The sequence below is a fragment of the Caretta caretta genome, chromosome 5 (assembly GCF_965140235.1).
Source record: "Caretta caretta isolate rCarCar2 chromosome 5, rCarCar1.hap1, whole genome shotgun sequence".
In the NCBI taxonomy this organism is placed as follows: domain Eukaryota; kingdom Metazoa; phylum Chordata; order Testudines; family Cheloniidae; genus Caretta; species Caretta caretta.
Genome location: NC_134210.1, coordinates 120,754,490 through 120,776,628, shown reverse-complemented (window position 1 = coordinate 120,776,628; position 22,139 = coordinate 120,754,490). Strand labels below are relative to the sequence as shown.

The 22,139-nt window shown below is 41.8% G+C and overlaps 1 protein-coding gene across 6 annotated transcripts in view; it reads right to left on the bottom strand.

Moving 5' to 3' along the window:
- Positions 1-22,139, bottom strand: part of LPAR1 (lysophosphatidic acid receptor 1) — a 99,807-nt gene that overhangs the window by 53,899 nt on the left and 23,769 nt on the right. For 5 of the 6 annotated variants that reach the window (XM_048850967.2, XM_048850964.2, XM_048850966.2 and 2 more), the window contains one exon: positions 9,585-9,738. In XM_048850967.2, the coding sequence (XP_048706924.1) occupies positions 9,585-9,644 (60 nt within the window). In that variant the 5' untranslated portion in view covers positions 9,645-9,738. Of the gene's footprint in view, positions 1-1,031; positions 1,109-9,584; positions 9,739-22,139 lie in introns of all 6 variants that reach the window. The other variant, XM_075128837.1, reaches the window with a different exon arrangement.

Sequence of the window (22,139 nt, the reverse complement as noted above, 5' to 3'; positions counted from 1 at the left end):
AGAGCACAGACTAAAATGACTCGGCTGCAGAGTGCAAGATAAAAAGGAGGTACAAAAACCAAATGTAACAAATACTTTTTTTCCTACTTTTTTTTACACACAAATGTATTCATCAAAATGTATTTTTGAGTAAAGATATTAACCCTTATTTTCAAGTTCCTAAACTTAGAAGAAAGTAAATGCCTTGCTGTGAAGTTCACAAAAGAGGGAACGTGGGCACAGAGAGCCTGATTCTCCACTGCCTCACATCATGTGTAGCTATTTACATCTTATAATAGGAGTGTAAAACATTATCTGGTAGCACTTTACATACATTTTGAACAGTCATTTTAGTTTGTGCTCTAAATCTGCATGAGAATCATGCCCAGAATGTCCACAGCCCATGACTGCTAAGACCACCACAAAAACCCAAAAGAACTGTAGGCATCAAGAGATGTACTGAAGGAAAGTCAACACCTTCTTTGGTTTTATAGGTAACCTGCCATATCATGGGGCAGCAATGAACAAGTCTGGCTGCTCACATACATGAATGGGCAGTGCTAATAACCATACTGCTCCTCTCTAAGGGCATGTCCACACGTACCGGTAGATTGGCACTGCAATCGATGCAGCGAGTGTCGATTTAGCAGGTCTGGTGAAGACACGTTAAATCAATGGGAGAGCACTCTCCCGTCAATTTGTGTATTCCACACCTCCCTGAGAAGCATAAGGGAAGTCGATAGGAGACACTCTCCTATCGACACAGCGCAGTGTAGCCACCACGATAAGTGGATCTAACTACGTCGAATTCAGGGACGTTATTCATGTAACTGAAGTTATGTAACTTAGATCAATTTAGTGCGGTCGTGTAGACCAGCCCTTTGGTACATCTACAGTGAAAGTAAAGATGTGATTGTTGCACAGATGGGGATACCTGTGCTAACTTTAACCTAGCTAGCACAGGTAACGATTGTAGTGCAAATGTGGCAGAACGGGCTTCAGTACAGGCTAGTAAGCCCTCTGGGTTGCCTGAGTATGTACAGAGATAATACCTTGTTCCCAGTGAAGTTAACTAGCTCATCTTCCTCTACCAGTCACACAGGTGCTCAGGGAAAGGACTATGCATTACCTGCTTGAGACACAGAAGAGGGAGAATGTTTCAGTTACGGCAGGGGTCTGGAACCAGTTCACACGTCTGGATTGAACCCCAGCTCAGGGGAGTTTTCTGTTACTCCATTTTTTACTTATGTTACATGACTGGTTTTCTGGTTATAAACATTATCCTTTGAAGAAAACCCTGGCTGACTACCTTGGTGCTTTTGTTTCTCCCAAGCCAACCCAACTAATAGTGCAGCAAGTGAAACCTTATACCTTCTTCTGAGGCTCAAAATTCGTATTTCCAAAGTCATATATTTTTGATACACCTTCAAGATGTAAGCTGCGAGTTCTATTAACAATGGTTCTGCCTCTCATTTATACTGCAGTCCTTTTAAAACCCCTCCAACCATGTAAAGAGGTCTCAAAGGGGTGGCAATTCTTATATTTACACCCATTTTAAGGTCCTTTCACATGGTTCTGGCAATAGGAATCAAGCCCAATATCTTTAGTATGCTTTTTGAACAAGTTGTGTTATGGCCCAGTGAAAGCTTGAATGACTATGGAGTGTAGCATCTGTCCTCAATATTGAGTGGTTTATGTGAAAGCGTACCAAAAGGAATGAACAGCCACTGGGGACTCTGCAGAAAGGAACAGTTTTACTACAAGAAAGCATAATTCATTGGAGACACAGATCCTGTTGGAAGCCATGATTACGACCTCCACAGGTTGCCTGTAAAACCAAAGAGGGTATTGACCTTCTTTAATGGTTATTCACTGTAAAGTTATTATGAAGAAAAATTCAAAAATAGTTCCCCTGGAATGAAAAAAGAACAGGCAGCAGGAAGTTTGGCTCTCTGACTCTCAAAATCCTTTTCTTACCAAGGGACGGTTGAGCAGTCTGCCAAAGGGTCCAACAGACCTAGACTCAGATAAATGGAGTACTGGCAATTTTACTGAAGTTTTGTTTTGAATAGTAAAAGGAATTATGTTTCAGTCAGGTCCAGTTAGCCCTTTAAAACGTTACTACCGCATGCTCCCAGTCCCCCTGCAGATACCCTCGCTATCACTGCCAAAAGCATTTCCCTGCCGCCAGGCCAGCAAACAACAAACAACACCACACAAAAAACCCAACTACATATTTGGAATTTGTTGTCCAAGGCAGTTGAGGGAAATGAGAAGCCAAAAAAAGTTTAGAAAGATTTCAAAAAGTGACATTTAAAAACAAGCAAACAAGAACACGCTATCAATAAAGCAAGTTCCTTTTCTGATATTTCCAGGCTTCTCAGAAGAATTCTACCCTGGAATGAGGAAAATGTAAAGTTTCTGGTGGTGCTTTCCTTTTGGGAAGTAAAGAGGACTGACTGAGAATGAGAAGCTACCTTCTGTCTTAGGTCTTTCTACCAAATGGCTACTACTGGCTCCTTAACATGCAAGTGGTTTTAGATGAGAACTTAAAATGGAAACCGACATCTTCCAAAAACATGTAATCAGGCTGCGGTAAGGGAGAGGGGATGCTATTCTTCCAAGCTCTACTTGCAAAAAGAAGCTCTACTCCCCTAGGATGTCACTCACAGTAAATCATGCAGATGTTCAAAATATGATCACCCCCTTTCTCTGGAATCCTTGAGCTTTTCGCCTCCTTGGAGGGGGTTGAGATATCCCTGGGCTTTGACTCCTTCTTGCACTGGGGGTGAAGAGAGGGGTTTGAGGAGTGAGACAGGGCAGGTGTGGTACTCTTCCAAGACCACTCTTGTGCTACAATACCACTGTCACTCAGTAGGTTGTGCAGCTCTTCATAATATGGCCCTTTATCTTTACATGCTTCGATGAGCAGAGAAACAGTTAACAATGGTAACATTAAAAGTATTGCATTGGGCATCTGAGTTAGTATCTACTGAGATTACTAGTCCAGTCCACACACAGCTTGAGTCTCAGATTCTGCAAATGAAGGTACACCTCACTGCACCAGCCAGCCTTGAAAATGTGGACCAAATGCACTTCAGCAACCATAACAGCCAGAGACTGACCGACTGTAATGAAAAACCTATATTCTGAAACAAGAAAGCATCATGAAAGAGGTGCCAGCTCACCATTTTCAGATAATGCTGAGCACCCAACCTAAAATGATCAGGCTCCTTTAAAAGGCGTCAAGCCAGGCAGCCATAAAATCACTCATTACCACCTTTGGAAATCTTGGCCAGAAAATCTCTGATGTCATTGGACTGAATTGCACAGTAAGTTGGGATGTTCACTTGGCAACTGCAGGTTTACTGCTCTTATTAAAATATTTGTAATTGCACCAGTTCCCAGAGGCCTCAATCAAGTTCTAGGCCTGATTGTGTTAATTGCTGTACAAACACAGTCTCTGCACTGATGTACTTTGGGATGAAAGAAGCTATCAAAATACATTTAGAGCTTTCAGTCCATAGTGAACTGTAACGCGTAGACTTTGTGCCCAATCCTATTTATATCAAAATACTGATTGGCTTCAATGGGTGCAAGATTGGTTCTCTACAATAGGATGCTTGGATCACTCTCTACCTCCAAATAAGATACACCTTCCAGCTTTTCCATGCAGTGTACAAGCAAGGTAAGCATATGGGAAAACTTACCCAGTAAGGAAAATGTTTATTTAGAATTATGTTTACTAGTATAGGACATTTAGCTTGGGGTAGAAAAACAAGTTTTTAAATGGAAATAGTAAGACTACTCAGTATTTACCTCTTGAAATACTTTTTCCTGGCAATATACTGGACCTTTGAGTACACAGACAGCATTGATCAGTCTCTCAGTTTACTTTGCTTTGATGGACTCTTTCATGAAACACGTGTAAACGGAATATATGAAGATGTACATAACAGAACCCCTCTTTTTGGGACACTGGCAACAATGGGCTCTCTATCAGTGACACATTCAAGCCCGACCAACCAGAAGTCCATAAAACACAATGCTATTCTACTCTGTAACCATGAATACATACATTTTGAACACTGACCATTTCATTTGGTGCAATGAGAAAGCCACACAGTATTTTAGTTTCCCCTTATGAAATGCCTCTAATTGGGTGGATTCATGTTTATCACTAGTTATTCATTTCCTGGCCTGTCTGACCACTGCGGATTTGCTCTCTCATTCGAAGTACTCAGCACTACCAGAGATCTGGTTTGGTAATGTCTTTAATCTGTTTACTCACCTGGAGGGGGAAAAATGCTACATACTTCACTCTGCTCAGTCCTGCAATTGGGAGCCAACCCCAAACCACAGACAATGCTGTTTTGTCTAAGTGGAGGGGACAGTAATAGCTTTGCTGCTCTTTTCTATATTAAGGCTGTCCTCAGGAGTCAATAGTTATGAGCATTAAAACTAAGTCTATTATCAAAACAGACTTCAGCGGGGACGCTGAGAGCTACAGTTCAACAGCCTATCAGAAATAGCCACTGTGGAGGCAGAAGAACCCAAATCATCCTACGACAATCTAGACTAGGGAGATACTAGTAAGATAGTCTCATTAGTTTAATTACAGCAACACTTTCTGCTGGAATGAAAAACGTATCAACATTTCTCCCCTCTAATGTTTGTTGTTCATTTTATTCCAACACTGTCAGTGTAATTCCACTGATTGTACTGCAATTAAAGAGTTCAATTAATCACCTTTTCAAAGCTGCTGGCACTACCAGTATTTAGCCACATGTCAGTGACTGGAGTTTTCTACTATGCCACATTTGGAAGAAGCAAACCCCAATGCTGTGCATTTCCCCCTTTTCTGAAGCAAATAGTCATTTCACATCACCTACATTAAAGGTCATGATATCTTGACCAAGGATTTCACCTTCACAATGGGCATAAGGAATGTAAGGAGGAGGTCGGCATGTCAGCATGTCTTATAGGATTATTCAGTATAATGAGACAGGGAAAAGAGCTCAGATTAAGCACATGGAAGAATAAAGCAACAGTGCCAATAGAGGGCTGCTAGAAATGGGATTGAAAATACACAGGTCCAATATCAGCTACCATTGCATTCTCCCTGCCCTTTTCCCCTCCTACTCACTGCCACACTTTTAAAAAGGTACAGCATTAGTACATGGGAATCCAAGTCTCCTCCATGAAGAAGCAGGAACACATGGAGAGGAGGGGGGAACAGAAACTTATTCCGTTTCAAAAAGAGGAGAATTGCTTTCTGACGACTGGTTTGGCAAGCGTGGAGAGGACAATGAAAGCTGTCTTCTGTACTCCCTTTTAGAGCCATTCCAGCTATTTATTTGTGTGTCTCCATTTACATCTAGCACTAGGTAGCTCTTGCTGGCAAAAATCCTCTGCTGGCAAAATCAAAAATCAAAACATAAACAAAAACACAAGAGAACGACAGCCTTTCTAGCGTGTTTGAAGTGCTCGAAGAGCTCTTAGTTCATAAGAGCAAATAATTTCTTCTTGAAGCTGTGAAGTGTAAACAGGATGGATCAACTGTTTCTGGCTTCTAATTTCCCACTGTGGGAAAAAAATATAGTAATCTTTCCCTTACCCACCACCTCATCTTTAAAGGCAACCTTCTAATCACTCTATGCAGTAAATTATCTTATCTAGAACATCATTAGTTATCGTTTCCCCTTGCAAACAATATACAGCCTTCCAGGCATCCTGAAATGCTTCCTCAAGATTCCTGCTGGCCACTCAGTAAAGCTTTCTACCTACTACACTATGAGACTCCTACAACGTCTCTCTCTCTGTAGCATTTTAGCCTCGATGAAGGTGAGGGGGAAAGACTGGCTGAAAGGAAGGAGGAAAAAGGAGTAGGAAGAAGTCACACTTTAAAAAAATCAGTCCAAGACTCTGAAGATGAAGAATCATGTTTGTCAAGTCCTGGTTACGTTGAGTCTTTACTACTACTTCAGTGAAGGGGGGTGATTTTTTTACTATTATTATTTGTATTGCAGTAATGCCTCTGAGCCCTAAGCATGAATCAGGATCCCAGTATGCTAGATGCTGTACAAACACAAAATGAAAAGATGGCCCCCTGCCCCAAAGAACTTACAACCTACGGCTATCCATTTCTGTATGTGGGAAAAGTAACCAACACCTGAGAGATTTATTCTTAGATTCTTTCATCGTTCCAGTGCCTTTCCTTGAAGGATTTGAGAGGCGTTGGTACGTACAGTGAGCAGCTTTAACAGAAGTTATTCGTATTTCCTAGTCACCTCCCTCTCCTAAACTTCATAATCTTCACAAACTTCTAAGAAATAATCTGCATTGCCATCAGGATGTGCACACATCTTCACATACAATGCGAGCACAAACTTGAGATGGAGAACATTTTAAGTTACATGCAAGTTTTAACAAAAGGAAGTTAAATTATATTGAACACTGTACTACATACAGTGACAAACCATAACCGTCTTTCGTGATCTACACATAATTTCACATTAAACAAAAGAAAGATTAAAATGGGGCAAAGATTTTAGGCACTGAAGGCAGAGAGGGACATTACTTATTTTGCAAGTTAGTGGTGAATCAATCATAGAATATCAGGGTTGGAAGGGACCTCAGGAGGTCATCTAGTCCAACCCCCTGCTCAAAGCAGGACCAATCCCCAACTAAATCATCCCAGCCAGGGCTTTGTCAAGCCTGACCTTAAAAACCTCTAAGGAAGGAGATTCCACCACCTCCCTAGGTAACGCATTCCAGTGCTTCACCACCCTCCTGGTGAGAAAGTTTTTCCTAATATCCAACCTAAACTTGCCCACTGCAACTTGAGACCATTACTCCTCGTTCTGTCACCTGCTACCACTGAGAACAGTCTAGATCCATCCCCTTTGGAACCCCATTTCAGGTAGTTGAAAGCAGCTATCAAATCCCCCCTCATTCTTCTTTTCCGCATACTGAATATAAAAAAAGAGGAGCTAACAGCCATACCAAATTGAATTGCAAAATTAATGTACAGTATGGACAGATTATGGATAATCTATCCTTGTACCAAAGAAAAGCTACGGAAAAACAGTGATCTTTTATACTAGTTAAATCTTGACTAACTCTTTAAGTCCCATGTTAAAAGATGTGATAGACCCAAAGAACCTTGTTTGAGGTTAATGTAGGATAATCTTCAGTAAAAAGATACCACTCGAGGATTTCTACTGTTATTCATTATTAATTAACTCCAGCAAAAGTGGCCAATAAGAATATTACAAATTCTTACAATAAGACTTTTAGAAATAAAATGGCCTAACCATTTGGAAATTAGAAAGACAAGTCCCTACCGTGGAATGTGACTATATCTTTTTAAAATGTATTGGAAAAATAAAAATGCCTAAAACATCTGAACACTTTATGAGTTACTGGAATGAAAAACAAATGGATTCGTTTAATGTGTAGAACAGCCTCCTGGAGCAGAGATTGCTTATACTAGGTTTCAATTCTGGATGAGCAAACTGCCCTGAACATTCACCACTCTTCAGCTATAAATTTTACTAAGATCCCTTAAGCCATGCACCCAAGTACCTAATCATTTTTTATCTGTGGAAACAGTATGCTGGAAGGGGGAAAAGGGTGGTGTACCGAAAACCTGAGACAGCTCAGCAGGGTGAGAGGGCTTATGAAGGGACTCTAGTGAGGAGGTTTTGATCATTCAGAAGACTTTACCAAAGCATCAGAACCTTTGACGGTGCTGAAATTAGTGATGGGCAATTCTCAAAAAGATTAGACAGCCTAGTACCACCAAACAACTTTTGGAAGCTCATCTGAATTTTCAAAACTTTCAAAAAGCACCTGTTACCCACTCCAGAAAATGTTCAGGAAGGAGATCACCTTACCAACCTTAGTTTTTGGGGTGACACTGAAAGAATTTTACCTCTGGAAGTGCCAACAGGTGCAATTGTAGGCCCCACTCCTGGACAAGGATCTACAAGTGTGGACTCTTGTTCCTACACAGAGACCTACTGAGGTCAGTGGGAATCCATCCATGATTAAGGGACCATGGACCTCCCCGTGCAGGATCAGGGCCATAATGAAAGGATGAGGGTGGGGCAGAGAAAAATTAGATTTGCTCTTTCTAAAATAAATATATCCAGTGTTCTCAATGTATTTCCTAGATAACTGTCCACTGAACGTGAGAAAATCCAATTACATCCATAAATTGAGTTTTCAAAAAGAGGATCAGTATTTTTTTATGTAAATTAAATGTAATCCAGCTCCCGCAGGAGGTATGCAACCTTACTTCCAAACACAGAAGAAGAAAAAAATCCCTGAAAATGTTGTCTCAATCGCCTCTGCAGCAAAAATGATGTCACCTCTGCTGACTAGACAGAATAATATACGCCACAAAAACTATATTTTACTGAAGCATTGGGACTTCCTAGGTAGCCTGGAAGACATTTTAGTTTTATTAAGTTTTAAAGATTTAAAGTGCTTACAGAGAATACAAACAAAATAACAAACAAAGAAAAATCTCTGTGTGTTTAGTTTGCATTAATTGACTTGGTTCCAACATAATCATCATTCCCATAAGCCATTTTGGTTCCTTATGTTCATACCGGCTGTAAAAAATAAAATAAAATAAAATAAAAACCACACACACCTTACGTTAGCCTACTAATAGCAGCAATTCAAAATCTCACGTAGTAATTTTTTTTCACTTGTAGTGATCCTGGATGACATAGCGTATTACAAGCTATATGCCAGTTGGTTTACAGTCATTACACATTTTAAATTGACTAGCACCACAGTCCTAAAGTCAGATTCATGCAGGTGCACTGATCACAATGGGAATTCATTCAGACACACAAGTCTACCTATCTGGATCTCAATGAAGAATCAGAGTCTAGTTTTGTAATAGTGCTGTGATAAGACAGACATATAAAAAGAGATGAACTCACAAGTGTTTAGAGATTATATCTACACTGTGTGTACACTGCAAAAAAAAAAAGTGTGTTAACTCGTGTTAACTAACCTGCGGTTTTTTTGTTTGAGGGGTTTTTTTTTGTTGGTTTGTTTTTGCAGTTTAGACATACCCTACATGTGGCTGAATTGTTCTTTTTCTAATGTAGGGGTAGTACAGTCCCTGCTAGCTCATGCAATATTTGGTCAACGTATGTGAATTTAGTACCAATATTTTGGCCAATACAGACTTCCTACGTTTTCTGATTAACAAAAACAAATGGAGAGTAATTGTGTGAGTGAGAGAGAGAGAGAGAATGAGCATGCACATGACTGTGCCTAGAACAATTAGGCCCTGATCCCAGTTGGGACCTCAAGGTGTGACCAAAACACAAATAACAGTGGACTGTGAACTAGCTTCCATTAATAAAGTACTGTAGCTACTAACAGAATAGCGTCCCTTCACAAAAAGGACAACATTATGCAATGAATGCCGAGTATATCCAGAGTACAAAACATTAGGAGGAATTCTATCAATGACTGGAAACCAAGCTAGCCAATGATTAGGAATCCAATCTTCACATCTTTCTGTACACAAGTTTGATCAACTCTACTCTACCAGAATTTTGTATTAGTCTACTCACCTCAATTATCTGTGGTAGAGACATCATTGAGGAGGGCACCAAAGCAGACGGCGCTGCCATGGTAGCTCAGCAGATGTTAACTACGTTAGGCCCTTCCTCCACACCTGAAGTATTGACACAGTTGGTCAGATCTCAATCATGCTGGCATCCACTCCTAGAAGGAAAGAAAAAAACCTTCAGATCATCAAGAAAGCCATGTAAGCATAACCACCCAAATACCAAACTGCCTCCAAACCAATCTCCGAGTAATTTAATTGCATGGCACAGTTTGCCTATTGGATACATGACCATTTACAAAAGACTTCCAAGAGAAGTTTCAAAGGGCACCTTTGAAAGTTTGGTTCAGGACAATAAAATATTTAACCCAGCCATGTAAAACTAAATTTAAACATACTGAATCCAGCAACATGTTAACAAAAAAATTCCAGTGTATGTTTTAAAAGAAATGAGATATCGTGACATACATAGTACCAGCATTATGTGCATGCATTTCTTCACCAGGAAAATTGTTTCAGAAAAAATCAGTTTTCAGCTTGAATGATATTAACGATTTCTAAAGTACCAACATGATAAACCAACATTTTATTTTTTATTTGAAACAAAGATAATATAACTACTCTCAGATCTCTAATTGTGAACCAGAGATAGATCTCCCCTCCCCTCCAAACTGTCTAAATACTGCAGCATGATACAGTATGATCACATTAACTGCATAATTTTTCCCCATCAAAACAGACTAACTACTAGTAGCTTGAGTCTCAACATAACTGATACTCAGTTTTAAAAGCAAAATATGCTTATTCAAGAATGCAATTCAATACTTGAAAATTCCCCAAACTTCTTCAGAAACATCCCAGTGTTATATTTAAAAAAAAATACAGACATTACTGCTCATTACCCATCTCTAAAGGAGACAGGCATTTGTAGTTAAAGGTAATATAATGATCTCAGCTTTCCCAAGACATGTTGAAATAATTTGGAGGATGAACAGAAGTCCCGCAGCCCTTGATAATTTTTAGTTTGCATTCATTCTTTTTTGTTTGTGCTACTTACACCACTCGAACGGTTTTTTGTGAAGTATGATAAATGTATTCCCTTAGGTCACTTATTGGTTTAAGGTTCAATTGTTTACTGATTTTTGTTTTATGGGGGGAGAATTTATTCAAACATTTTAACTTTGTCTTCCGTTGCCATAGATATATTCTTTCTAACATCCTCATTTTGTCAGGTATCTCTTATACAGTTTTAGATAATTTATCTGGATAGTTTAATTGAGTGCATAAAATGATATTTTAAACGAGTCCGCCACTTCAGTAAGTATGCTAAACCATTTCAGAAAACAGCAATGACCCTTTTTCTGAAAAATTTTAAGTCTGGCCTTTTGCTGCCTGTGTCTAGTGTAGACTTGTTGTGTTGTTGATCTTCCAGCCTTGTATTACCACTGGTGCATTCCAGAAGCAGTAACAATGGTGGGGGCATGAGTGTAGACAAGGCACTGTCATTTATACCCCTATGTCATCTCACCCTTACCAGAGCTAGTCCAGATGTCATTGTGGCAAAAATGCCAGCAGCTGCCTGATCCCACCATTGCTACCACTAGTATAGCTAGTAATGCAACAGCAGAGGTTTAAGAAAAAGAAGGGGAACAGACAACACCATTGTGTCTTGGTAATTAATACGCATGCATGCAATACAGTTGCAACATTCTATGCATCTGGTACTCTGTGTGAAAGGAATATACTTCAAATGGTCTCTCACTTAAGTTGCGGGTATTTAAAGGTGTACTCAAATGTAGTTTGAGCTACTGGTCTCAGGCAGAGATACACACATTTGTGAACTCTGGGCATGATTATTGCAACTCATCTATAGAAATGAAGACACATTCTGAAAAAGCTCCCAATGATACAAAACAGAGCGGCCTGTGCGCTTCGGAATAGCACATTGCACCTCCTCAAGCTGTACTGGCTCCCCACTGAACATGAAGTACAGTTCGAAGTCTCAGTCCCGATTAAAGTCCTTCGTAGGATCAACACTAGGTGCCTAAGAGATGTTTTCTTCCTTGGTAACCATGACAACCTCCCACAATGGCTACATGCCACAACTCTTGAACAACACGGGGAGATTCATGGAGTGCCGGAGACAGACCTTTCAGAGGAGCTGGGCCTACACTACGGAACTCACACTCACGGACAGAATGATGGTGCTCAGGACTAAATGCAAAACACACCGACAGCCAATATCTTGGTAAACAACTCAAGACATTGCTCCTACACGTTTTGAAGGAGGTAAGGGGAGCGATTGCCTTTATCGCTATTTCAGTCCTTGCAACATGCTCCGATACTAGAATAATGGTTCAAGACAAATTTGATTACATTAGACATGCCATCGTTAAAGTTTTTCCCACAAACCAAGAACAAAGGTGCAGTAGGAAGACAGATTTGTTAGTCAAATGCAAAAGAGTTCCCTATTCGGGTTGCTTTGGCTGAGGTTATACCAGCTTCTTTGTGTATTTCCCTTCATTATATGTGCAAAAAATGAAATAAAGAACGGTGAAAAGAAATTAAGTTAGTGTGTTCTCTGAAACTAGTTTCAAGATGATCAAATTCCAGTATCTCAACTTTGAAAATGGAATTTAGCAGTTTCATTCACAAACAAAACAAAAATCCCCAGCATCCCTGTATACTGATATATATTAATGGCCATGGAAAAGATTTAATCATTTTGTAGGCAAATTTAATGCTGTCCCTACCTAACATTGCCTTTCCTGGAAGATGTTGTGGGAAACTGCTCCCACTGACTGTACTGAACATCCAACAGATATACAAAAAAAAAAAAAAAAAAAAAGAGTTAATTGGTATTTATCAGACTGAGGCCACAGTGTAGTCATCTAGATCAACCCTGCCAGTAAAAAAAAAAAAAGGAGTACTTGTGGCACCTTAGAAACTAACAAATTTATTTGAGCATAAGCTTTCGTGAGCTACAGCTCACTTCATCGGATGCATGCAGTGGAAAATACAGTGGGGAGATTTTATATACACAGAGAACATGAAACAATGGGTGTTACCATACACACTGTAATGAGAGTGATCAGGTAAGGTGAGCTATTACCAGCAGGAGAGGGGAAAAAAAAACAAAAAACCCACAACCTTTTGTAGTGATAGTCAAGGTGGGCCATTTCTAGCAGTTGACAAGAATGTGTGAGGAACGGGGGGGGGGGGGGGGGAAGTGGTGAATAAACATTGGGAAATACTTTTACTTTGTGTAATGACCCATCCACTCCCAGTCTCTATTCAAGCCTAAGTTAACGGTGTCCAGTTTGCAAATTAATTCCAATTCAGCAGTCTCTCATTGGAGTCTGTTTTTGAAGTTTTTTTGTTGAAGAATTGCCACTTTTAGGTCTGTAATCGAGTGACCAGAGAGACTGAAGTGTTCTCCGACTGGTTTTTGAATGTTATGCTCAAATAAATTGGTTAGTCTCTAAGGTGCCACAAGTACTCCTTTTCTTTTTGCGCATACAGACTAACACGGCTGTTATTCTGAAACCTTTTTGAATGTTATAATTATTGACGTCTGATTTGTGTCCATTAATTCTTTTACGTAGAGACTGTCTAGTTTGGCCAATGTACATGGCAGAGGGGCATTGCTGGCACATGATGACATATCACACTGGTAGATGTGCAGGTGAACGAGCCTCTGATAGTGTGGCTGATGTGATTAGGCCCTATGATGGTGTCCCCTGAATAGATATGTGGACACAGTTGGCAATGGGCTTTGTTGCAAGGATAGGTTCCTGGGTTAGTGTTTTTGTTGTATGGTTGCTGGTGAGTATTTGCTTCAGGTTGGGGGGCTGTCTGTAAGAAAGGACTGGCCTGTCTCCCAAGATCTGTGAGAGTGATGGGTCGTCCTTCAGGATAGGTTGTAGATCCTTGATGATGCGCTGGAGAGGTTTCAGTTGGGGGCTGAAGGTGACGGCTAGTGGCGTTCTGTTATTTTCTTTGTTGGGCCTGTCCTGTAGTAGGTAACTTCTGGGTAGTCTTCTGGCTCTGTCAATCTGTTTCTTCACTTCAGCAGGTGGGTATTGTAGTTGTAAGAATGCTTGATAGAGATCTTGTAGGTGTTTGTCTGTGTCTGAGGGGTTGGAGCAAATGCGGTTGCATCGTAGAGCTTGGGTCTAGACAATGGATCGTGTGCCAGTAAGTTTCCTATTCTTAATTCACTTTCCTCAAAGCCAACATATATTTACCATGCCAAGTAAGAGCAGATAGTAATGTAGGAAAGCTGTGTTCCACATGCTTCTCTGAGTCAGTCATGTCTTTTTTTGTTTAAGCCCAGTCTCTGCCTGCCATTGTGTAAGGTATTCCTCCCTCTTAAATAGGGTCATCCTAGAAAGCTTGCTTCAGTTTCATACATAGCCCAGCATGCTTACATCACATGTAACTGAAACCGACCATCTTCCATGCACTAGGGTCAGTTTTTCCATCTTCTTTATATAGCTCTCCACTGAGCCCTCTTCTCCCCAGCTTAGCTCCTGCAAGAAATCTTTTCATTCTTTCCACACGGCATTCTGCTCCAGATCTCTGCTACTGTCCTCACACTGAGGAAAAAACATGGGGACCTAGCCTTCCCCAAAAGGCCTTCAGAGGAAACTAAATAACCAAGACAGAGCACTTTAAAACTCCCAAATCCTTTGCAAAACACAGTTTTGGCTATTTTATAACTCTCTGATATATAGACTAAACAATGATGCCCTCTGACAAACACAGAAAGCAGATTAACACTGTGGGAATATTAGTGTGCGCTTATTTTATTTTTTACCAAAAGAAACTTCATTATTTGATTAAACACGAATACGTCAGTAAAGATCTTTTCTAGTCCTTGGCCACTAGCTTCCCCGCCGCTGGTTTCATAGATTTTATCACTTTCTCTCTAGCCTTGGTAAGCCTAGCGTAAATGCCTCATGAGGTCTTACTACCTTCTCCAAAGACAGCTGGGGATAATGGTCCACACACACTATATTTTTCCCATTGCTTCTTCTCTTCTCTTTTTTTATTCCCCAGATGTTGTTACTGTTGGAAAACAGTGGTCAGGCTTCTAATGAGAAAAAAGGGGAGGCTCCGGGGCTGGGCCAAGGGGTTTGGCGTGTGGGAGGGGACTCCCGGCTGAGGCAGGGGGTTGGGAGTGGGTATGGGCTCTGGGGTGGGGCCAGAAATGAGGGGTTCAGGGTGCAGGAGGGGGATTCGGGCTGGGACAGGGGTGCGGGCTCTGGGGTGGGGATGAGGGGGTGGGAGGGGGTTCTGAGCTTGGTCAGGGGGTTGGGGTGCAGGCTCCAGCAGCAAGTTTGGGTGCTGAAGGGGACTCAGGCTTGGGGGCAGGGATGTGGGAGGGTGTGTGTGGTCTGGGAGGGAGTTTGGGGGTGGGGGTGGGCAAGGGGTTGGGGAGCAGGGTGGGGTTCAGGCTCCAGGAGGGAGTTTGGGTGTGGGAGGGGGCACGGACTCGACTCACCTCGGGTGGCACCCCACAAGTAGCTACATGGTTCCCGGCCAATGGGAGCTGCACAGCTGGCACTCGGGGCGGGGGCAGTGTGCAGAGCCCCCCTGGCCGGCCCTTCACCTAGGAGCCAAGGGACACTTTGCTGCTTGCGGGGAGCCGTGTGAAGCCAGCTTGGGAGCCTGCCAGACTCACACCAACCAGACTTTTAATGGCCCAGTCAGAAGTGCTGACCAGAGCTGCCAGAGTCCCCTTTCAACTGGGCATTTCAGTTGAAAACTGGACACCTGGCAACCCTATCTCCTTATACCCACCAGACAGCATCAAAAGACGAAAAAGATTCTGAATCCATTCGTCCTTAAATTGATTATGTTCACTATATCATGTACCAAAGTGAGAGATACAACACAAAAAGCGTAAAACCTACTAAATGCTATCTTAATTTGATTTTATTTAGAAGTTTAATGCATTTTGGCTCATAACTTCTCGAATGGGGAGAAAGTGGTTATATCTGTTTCCATAAAAACTAACTATTTGTTTTAAGGTTTCTCCAAACAAATATAAACTAGAGTTAATTCAAAATTCCTAAACATACTCTGAGGACACGTCTATTTATTCATTCACTTTGCCATATTTAATCGCTTCTACAAACATATAAATTATTTCTTTTAGCAGCTACGTTTAACAGCCAAATAAAGAGAAGTATTTTAAGACTCTTTTGGGAATCACTCGCTTAAGCAGCAGAGGGTGCCACCAGATACAACGAGGGCTGTACTAGAATGTGTGTCCCGTGGCATGAGCTTCTTCATTTGTTACATACCATAGATACTTTGACTAGATGCATCAGAGATATTTTAAAATGTTGAGCACAGCATCAGAGAGGCTACAGGCCTGACCTGCAAGATGCCAAGTGTCTAGGGCAGGGGTGGGCAAACTTTTTGGCCCGAGGGTCACATCAGTGTTGCAAAACTGTATGGAGGGCCGGGTAGGGAAGGCTGGGCCTCCTCAAACAGCCTGGCCCCGCCCCATATTCGCCCCCTACCACTCCCCCTCAGAACCCCTGACCCATCCAACCCCACTGCTCCTTGTCCCCTGACTGCCCCCTCCTGGGACCCCCTGCCCCAAACCACCCTCCCGCTCCCTGTCCCCTGACTGACCCCTATCCTCACCCCCACCCCCTGACAGGCCCCCCAGGACTCCCACGCGCTATCCAAGCCCCCCTGTTCCCTGACCCTTGACTGCCCCAGAACCTCCACCCCATTCAACTGCACCCTGCTCCCTGTCCCCTGACTGCCCCCCAGGGCCTCCGCCCCAATCGCCCGCTATCTACCCCCGGGACCCCACACCAAAACCCCCCAACCGCCTCGTGCGCGCACCCCCCCCCCCCCCACCATGCTGCTCAGAGCGTCAGGAGCTTGCAGCCCCGCCTTCCGCACAGCAGCATAACAGCAGGGGAGGGGCTGGGGGTGAGCCTCCTGGGCCAGGGCTCAGGGGCTGGGCAGGGTGGTCCCACGGGCCGAAGTTTGCCCACCTCTCGTCTAGGGTGACCAGACAGCAAATATGAAAAATTGGGACTGGGGATGAGGGGTAATAGGAACCTATAAAAGAAAAACCCAAAAATCGGGACTGTCTCTATAAAACCAGGACATCTGGTCACCCTACAAGTGTCTCCTGACAGATACTCTCTCATTCACTGCATTGGCAGTTGAAAGTGCTCAGTAATATGCAGGAACTAGCCAGGAAAGAGGAGAAGGCAGACCATAAAGAGAACCAAAGAATCAGAGACTTTCTCTGGAAGTGAAAATGGCAAGCGATATGGCTAATTTTTTACCACCTAGTGACCTATTTGCAGTGAGCTGTTCAAACATAATATTAAGAGTTGAGAAGTAAAACTGAGACCACAGGCCTCTACACGGGTTACACTATTATTTTATGGGTTTTTTTTGGCAAACAAGAGTCACTCTAATGCTATGGTCACAGGTACCACATACAATCTCCTCATTCTGAAAGTTTACTTTGCATATGAGACTGAAGAACTAACCAGCACTGTTTTTTATTTGAATTGTAGGTCCGTATATTAGGGAAACCAAATACATAACCTCATCTTTGAGGACTGAGTTCATTCTACACAAAAGGCACATTTCCAGCTCCCAAAATTTTCTTTTAGAAAATGAAAACTGGAGATGGGTTTTCGAGGCAACAAAATGGACCAAACAGATTTAAATTAGTTTGTAATTTAAAGATAGGTTACAGTGGTTATTTGTATGAGGCATTTAAGGTCTTTTGCAGTTCATATGGACATGGGAATTTGTCCTATATAAAAAGCAGAGAGTATATAGATTTTAAGTATTTTAAGTAATCACCAAAACAAATAATGAAACAGTTAAATTAAGTACTATCAATAATTGTATATTACTAATATACTGTAGTATACCACTAAAAATAAGGAAGCGTGAGACACCACTACAGCTCTCTGGTATTCAATTTTGGAGAAGTGAGAAGAGATCAAAAATGTTGAGCTTATACAGCATGAAGATTAGTGAAGAACAGGGTGGTGGTGTTCTGTCGACGGGCAGAATTCTGTTACAATAACTGACGGAAGTATCAGAAGTTATGAAGAGGTTCACATGCCCTGCAGGGGCATCTCCTTGTAGCTAGGTCTGGGAATTAGCTCTGGCCCCATCTGGCGCCTCCTTCCATCGGTTGGTTACTCACGCTGCAGCCCCGTTCTCCCTTTGTAACTCTGCCCTCCGACCAGGTCACTAGATTGTTTATCTGGACAGGTAGGACTAAGTCCCATCGGACAAGCTGTCCATATGCTATTTCAAGCAGTCTTCCATTCCAATTCCACGTCCTGTGCCACTCTCTCAGTGACTGGTAGGGGAACCCAGGCCTGCCTTCTATTCTGGGTTCCAGCCTTGAGGCCCTATGATTAGCAGTTTAATCCCAGACCCTGTTATTTCCCTGGGCTCCTTTCTACCCCTCCTCTCTCTCCTTGCCTATCTCGGAGTTTACCACTGGAGCTTCCTCCACACCCTGCGGCTACTTCACCCCTCTAGGCCTCTTGTAAGACTGCCTAGTCCAGGCAGGATCCAGGGCTTATTCTCCCCTGGCCAACTCCCTTCTCTCTAGGGAATGACTACAGACTTCTTACCTGCATCCCCTCTCCTGCTCTCACTTCCTAGCTTTATGGTTCTATCCCAGCTGGGCTTCATCTGTCCTAGGACCTATCAATCCCTGGTTCCTCTCCAGGTGCAGCATTTAAGATTAACTGGCCCCACCTGGCCCACATTAACCTGCTCAGGTCTTGGATGTGGCGTACATCCCATCACAGAAGTATTGCGGTTTACTTCCAGTGTGGTTGTAGCCATTTTGGCTCTAGTATAGAAGAGAGACAAGGTGGGTGAGGTAATATCTTTTAGTGGACCAACTTCTGTTGGTGAGAGAACAACAAGGAGTCTGATGGCACCTTAAAGACTAACAGATTAATTTGAGCATAAGCTTTTGTGGGTAAAAACCTCACTTCTTCAGATGCATGTGTGGATACAGACTAACACAGCTACCCCCTGATACTTGTTGGTGAGAGAGAGGTTTTCGAGCTTACACACACTGAAAAGTTGTTCCAATCAAAATAAAAAGTAGCCTAGAGCACAGTAGCCTGCTGATTCAATGAACCTCGCCCCAGTCCTCCACTTTCTTCACTGTCTTGCCACTGAATACCAAGTTTCAGAACTCATCTTTTAAGTCCACCATGGGAACAGCACGAGTTACTGGAGGGACTGCCTACCTCTGCGTGACCACGGCCTCCCACAACGGCTGCATTCCACTGGAGCAATCTAATTGTCAACCTCAGGAGTGAGGCTTGTGTGAGCAGAAGTCAACTTTTAAGAAGATCTGCTTCTTGAAGAGATCAGAATGACCACAAACCTCAATGAATGTGAAGTTAAAAATACCTCCATGTTTCAGAACACGCAGACACCATGTACAAGAAACCAACAGATCAAGGTTCATTCAAAAGTACAAAATACTGAAAATTGATGGGGACAATGTATTAACCAAAATCACTGATGCATGGAACTCTCTCTTCTCTTAATGTATATATGCACACACACACAAATAGTGCACATCCACAGAAAATCCCTGTAATAGAAGGGGAAACAGGATATGAGAAACGGGGTCACATCACTCACAAACATACGTATAGTTTCTGCTGAGTATTTTTTTCATAAAATGCTTATCTGAATTCCTCAACTAGCCTATCACGTGCAGTAAAGGAGAAGTCACTAAAGTAGTAGTAATTAAGCAGCTCATCTGGACTTAACAGCCAAAACCAGTAGAGAACATGTCAGAGCAGCACTAAAACACTGAAATCCCTGTCACAGTCAGATACACATGCACAGATTAACCTAAACCAACAGCCCAAAGCTAGTATCGTGTGTGTTGCTGCAGCAACCTGCACTATTCTGAGTAACTAATTTTTATGTATTATATATAGAACCCTGGTTGGAATCCAGCTGGTGGCCGGATAGGTGGATTTCCCACCGGAGCATTCGCCTAGAACCACACTGCTGTGAGCCCCACCCCTTCATCTTTCATAACATCTTCTAGCTTATGGCATCTGGTAAATTTTTAAAGTGCTGGCTGACAAGAAAAATCTTAAAATCTGTCCAAGTAAAGGTTAAGACAGTTTCTAAGAGCTCTCCAGATTTAACATAAAATAATAGAGCATAAAACCTGAAAATACATAGGAAAACCATTGCACAGGCAAATTATAGAGGTCGGATCACAAACTAAGCAGGGGGGAAAAGTCAATACTGCCTGCTTGTACTGTGTCTGACTACTTGACCTGCTTAACAGAACTTTTACAGTGAGAAGCTTCTGATAGATTATCAGGTTCTTGAAAGTGCTCCATCTGGAAATTAATAGGTCCATATTAAAAATACTCCACAGCTCTGGCTGGATGATATACAATAGGCGCTGCTGTAGAAACACACATACACGCACACAAAGTTGATTATGGTCTTGCATCAGTATAAAAATCAGGAATAATTCCATTTAAGTCAATGAAATTACATGGATATAAAGTTAGTGAGTTCAGAATCAGACCCTGAGCCCCTGGGGGAAAAATAAAGGAAATAGACTCCTCAGACAAAATTTAGTAGAGCAAAAAGGCACAGTGCCAGAAAATGCAATCGCTTATTAAAGAGGAACAAGTCTGAACCACAAAAGGACAAGGGCAGCTTCTTACTAATGAGGTTTTGACAGCTTGCTGTATTACAAGGCATTGAAAGAGTGCCAAGAATTAGTGAGCAGATTCAAACACATCATAACCAAACTATGAAATGGCAGGTGTTTAATACAAATATTGCTCTAATTACGCCTACTGTTTATAGACACAGTTATCTTTACAGTAAACACATCCAGCAAACAGACAACTATATATGGGGAAGTACATAGGTGCCATACGTTTAATGATGAAACTGCAGATTATGGAATTTCTTCTGCTTTATGAACATGACTAATCTCTACCAGATGCTATTTGGCCACAAGACAGTATTTAGCATCTAGAAAGCTTCATTTATTTTAAAACGCCAAGCATTGGGTTCGCTAAGATAATTGACACCGTAGTACAGATCTGACGTACACAACACACAAATATCCCTAATGAATAAAGTGCACATCTCTCAAAAAATGTTGTACTTGATCATGTTAATCTCTGGATCATCTGTCCCAGACTCAACACGAAGAGGAACAAAAGTGTCATTTTTAAAGTTATTTTTAAAAGGTAGAAGAATAGATCTCTGTATAGAAGTAAAGGTGAGGTTGGAAGTACATGGGCAGTGGGACAGCATATTGTTTGAACTCCACAACTAATTTGTTTGAGACCCTAAGTATATATTTACTTCACTGGAAAGAAGTCGAAGCTGTTATAAGCAGACTCATTAGGCCGAAGGGTAAACTGGGATTTTAGAATTAGTAACTTTTCACTATGCCAGATTCTCTCTTTGATGATCTGCTTCAACCTTACAGTTTTAAACATTGAACCCAAATCAGAGCTAGGTAAGGAGTACTTGTGGCACCTTAGAGACTAAACAAATTTATTAGAGCATAAGCTTTCATGAGCTACAGCTCACTTCATCGGATGCATACAGTGGGAAATATAGTGGGGAGATTTTATATACACCGAGAACATGAAACAGTGGGTGTTACCATACACCCTGTAACAAGAGTGACCAGGAAAGGTGAGCTATTACCAGCAGGAGAGCAGGGGGGAAAAAACCTTTTGTAGTGATAATCAAACTGCTGGAAATGGCCCACCTTGATTATCACTATGAAAAGTGAGATCTTTCCAAGGGACAATGGCACATAGACAGACCCTCAGACATGCACCCATGTGCCCTGGATTGTCCTACAACTCCCTTCCTTAGCTTCTGGTACAGAGGGCCAGGATAGCAGCAACTCACCTCTGCATCTTCTTCCAGACACAATTTCTTCTGGTGGGCACCCATTGGCTGAAACTATATCCCTTAACCACTCTGTGACTCACTTTCTCCATATCAAAAGTGAGGGGGAGGGTAACAGTACTGCCTGCTATACCTGGGGAGTTCTGAAACTTAAATCCTTATTTTTTGGAAAGTTCTTCGAGGAACTTGGATGGAAGGCACAACAGACTTACCAACAACTATGTGCCCCACCTGAAACTGGGTGCATACCCTAATTATTCTTTGTCGTTGTGATCCATTTTTTACAAAATATCTAAAACCAAAAGTACATGAGAAGTAAGTCATATTGCTCCCCATATTTAACAGTATGTGTCACTTTTATTGCACGCTAACTAAATGCAGTTTCGTGTTTGTGTTTTTATATATGCACACACAAAGTGAATGTTTTCACTGTTCACTTTAACAATTTTACTGTTTTAGTATTACATCTAGGCACCAATGTAATAAAAATTAACACAAAAATACTCAAAAGAGTGTTTGTTAAAGATATTTATTTTATACACATAAATGTACATTTGTGGTTGTTTTGTGGGGAGAGGGAAGGAAGAAAGGGTTGCAGTGGTTC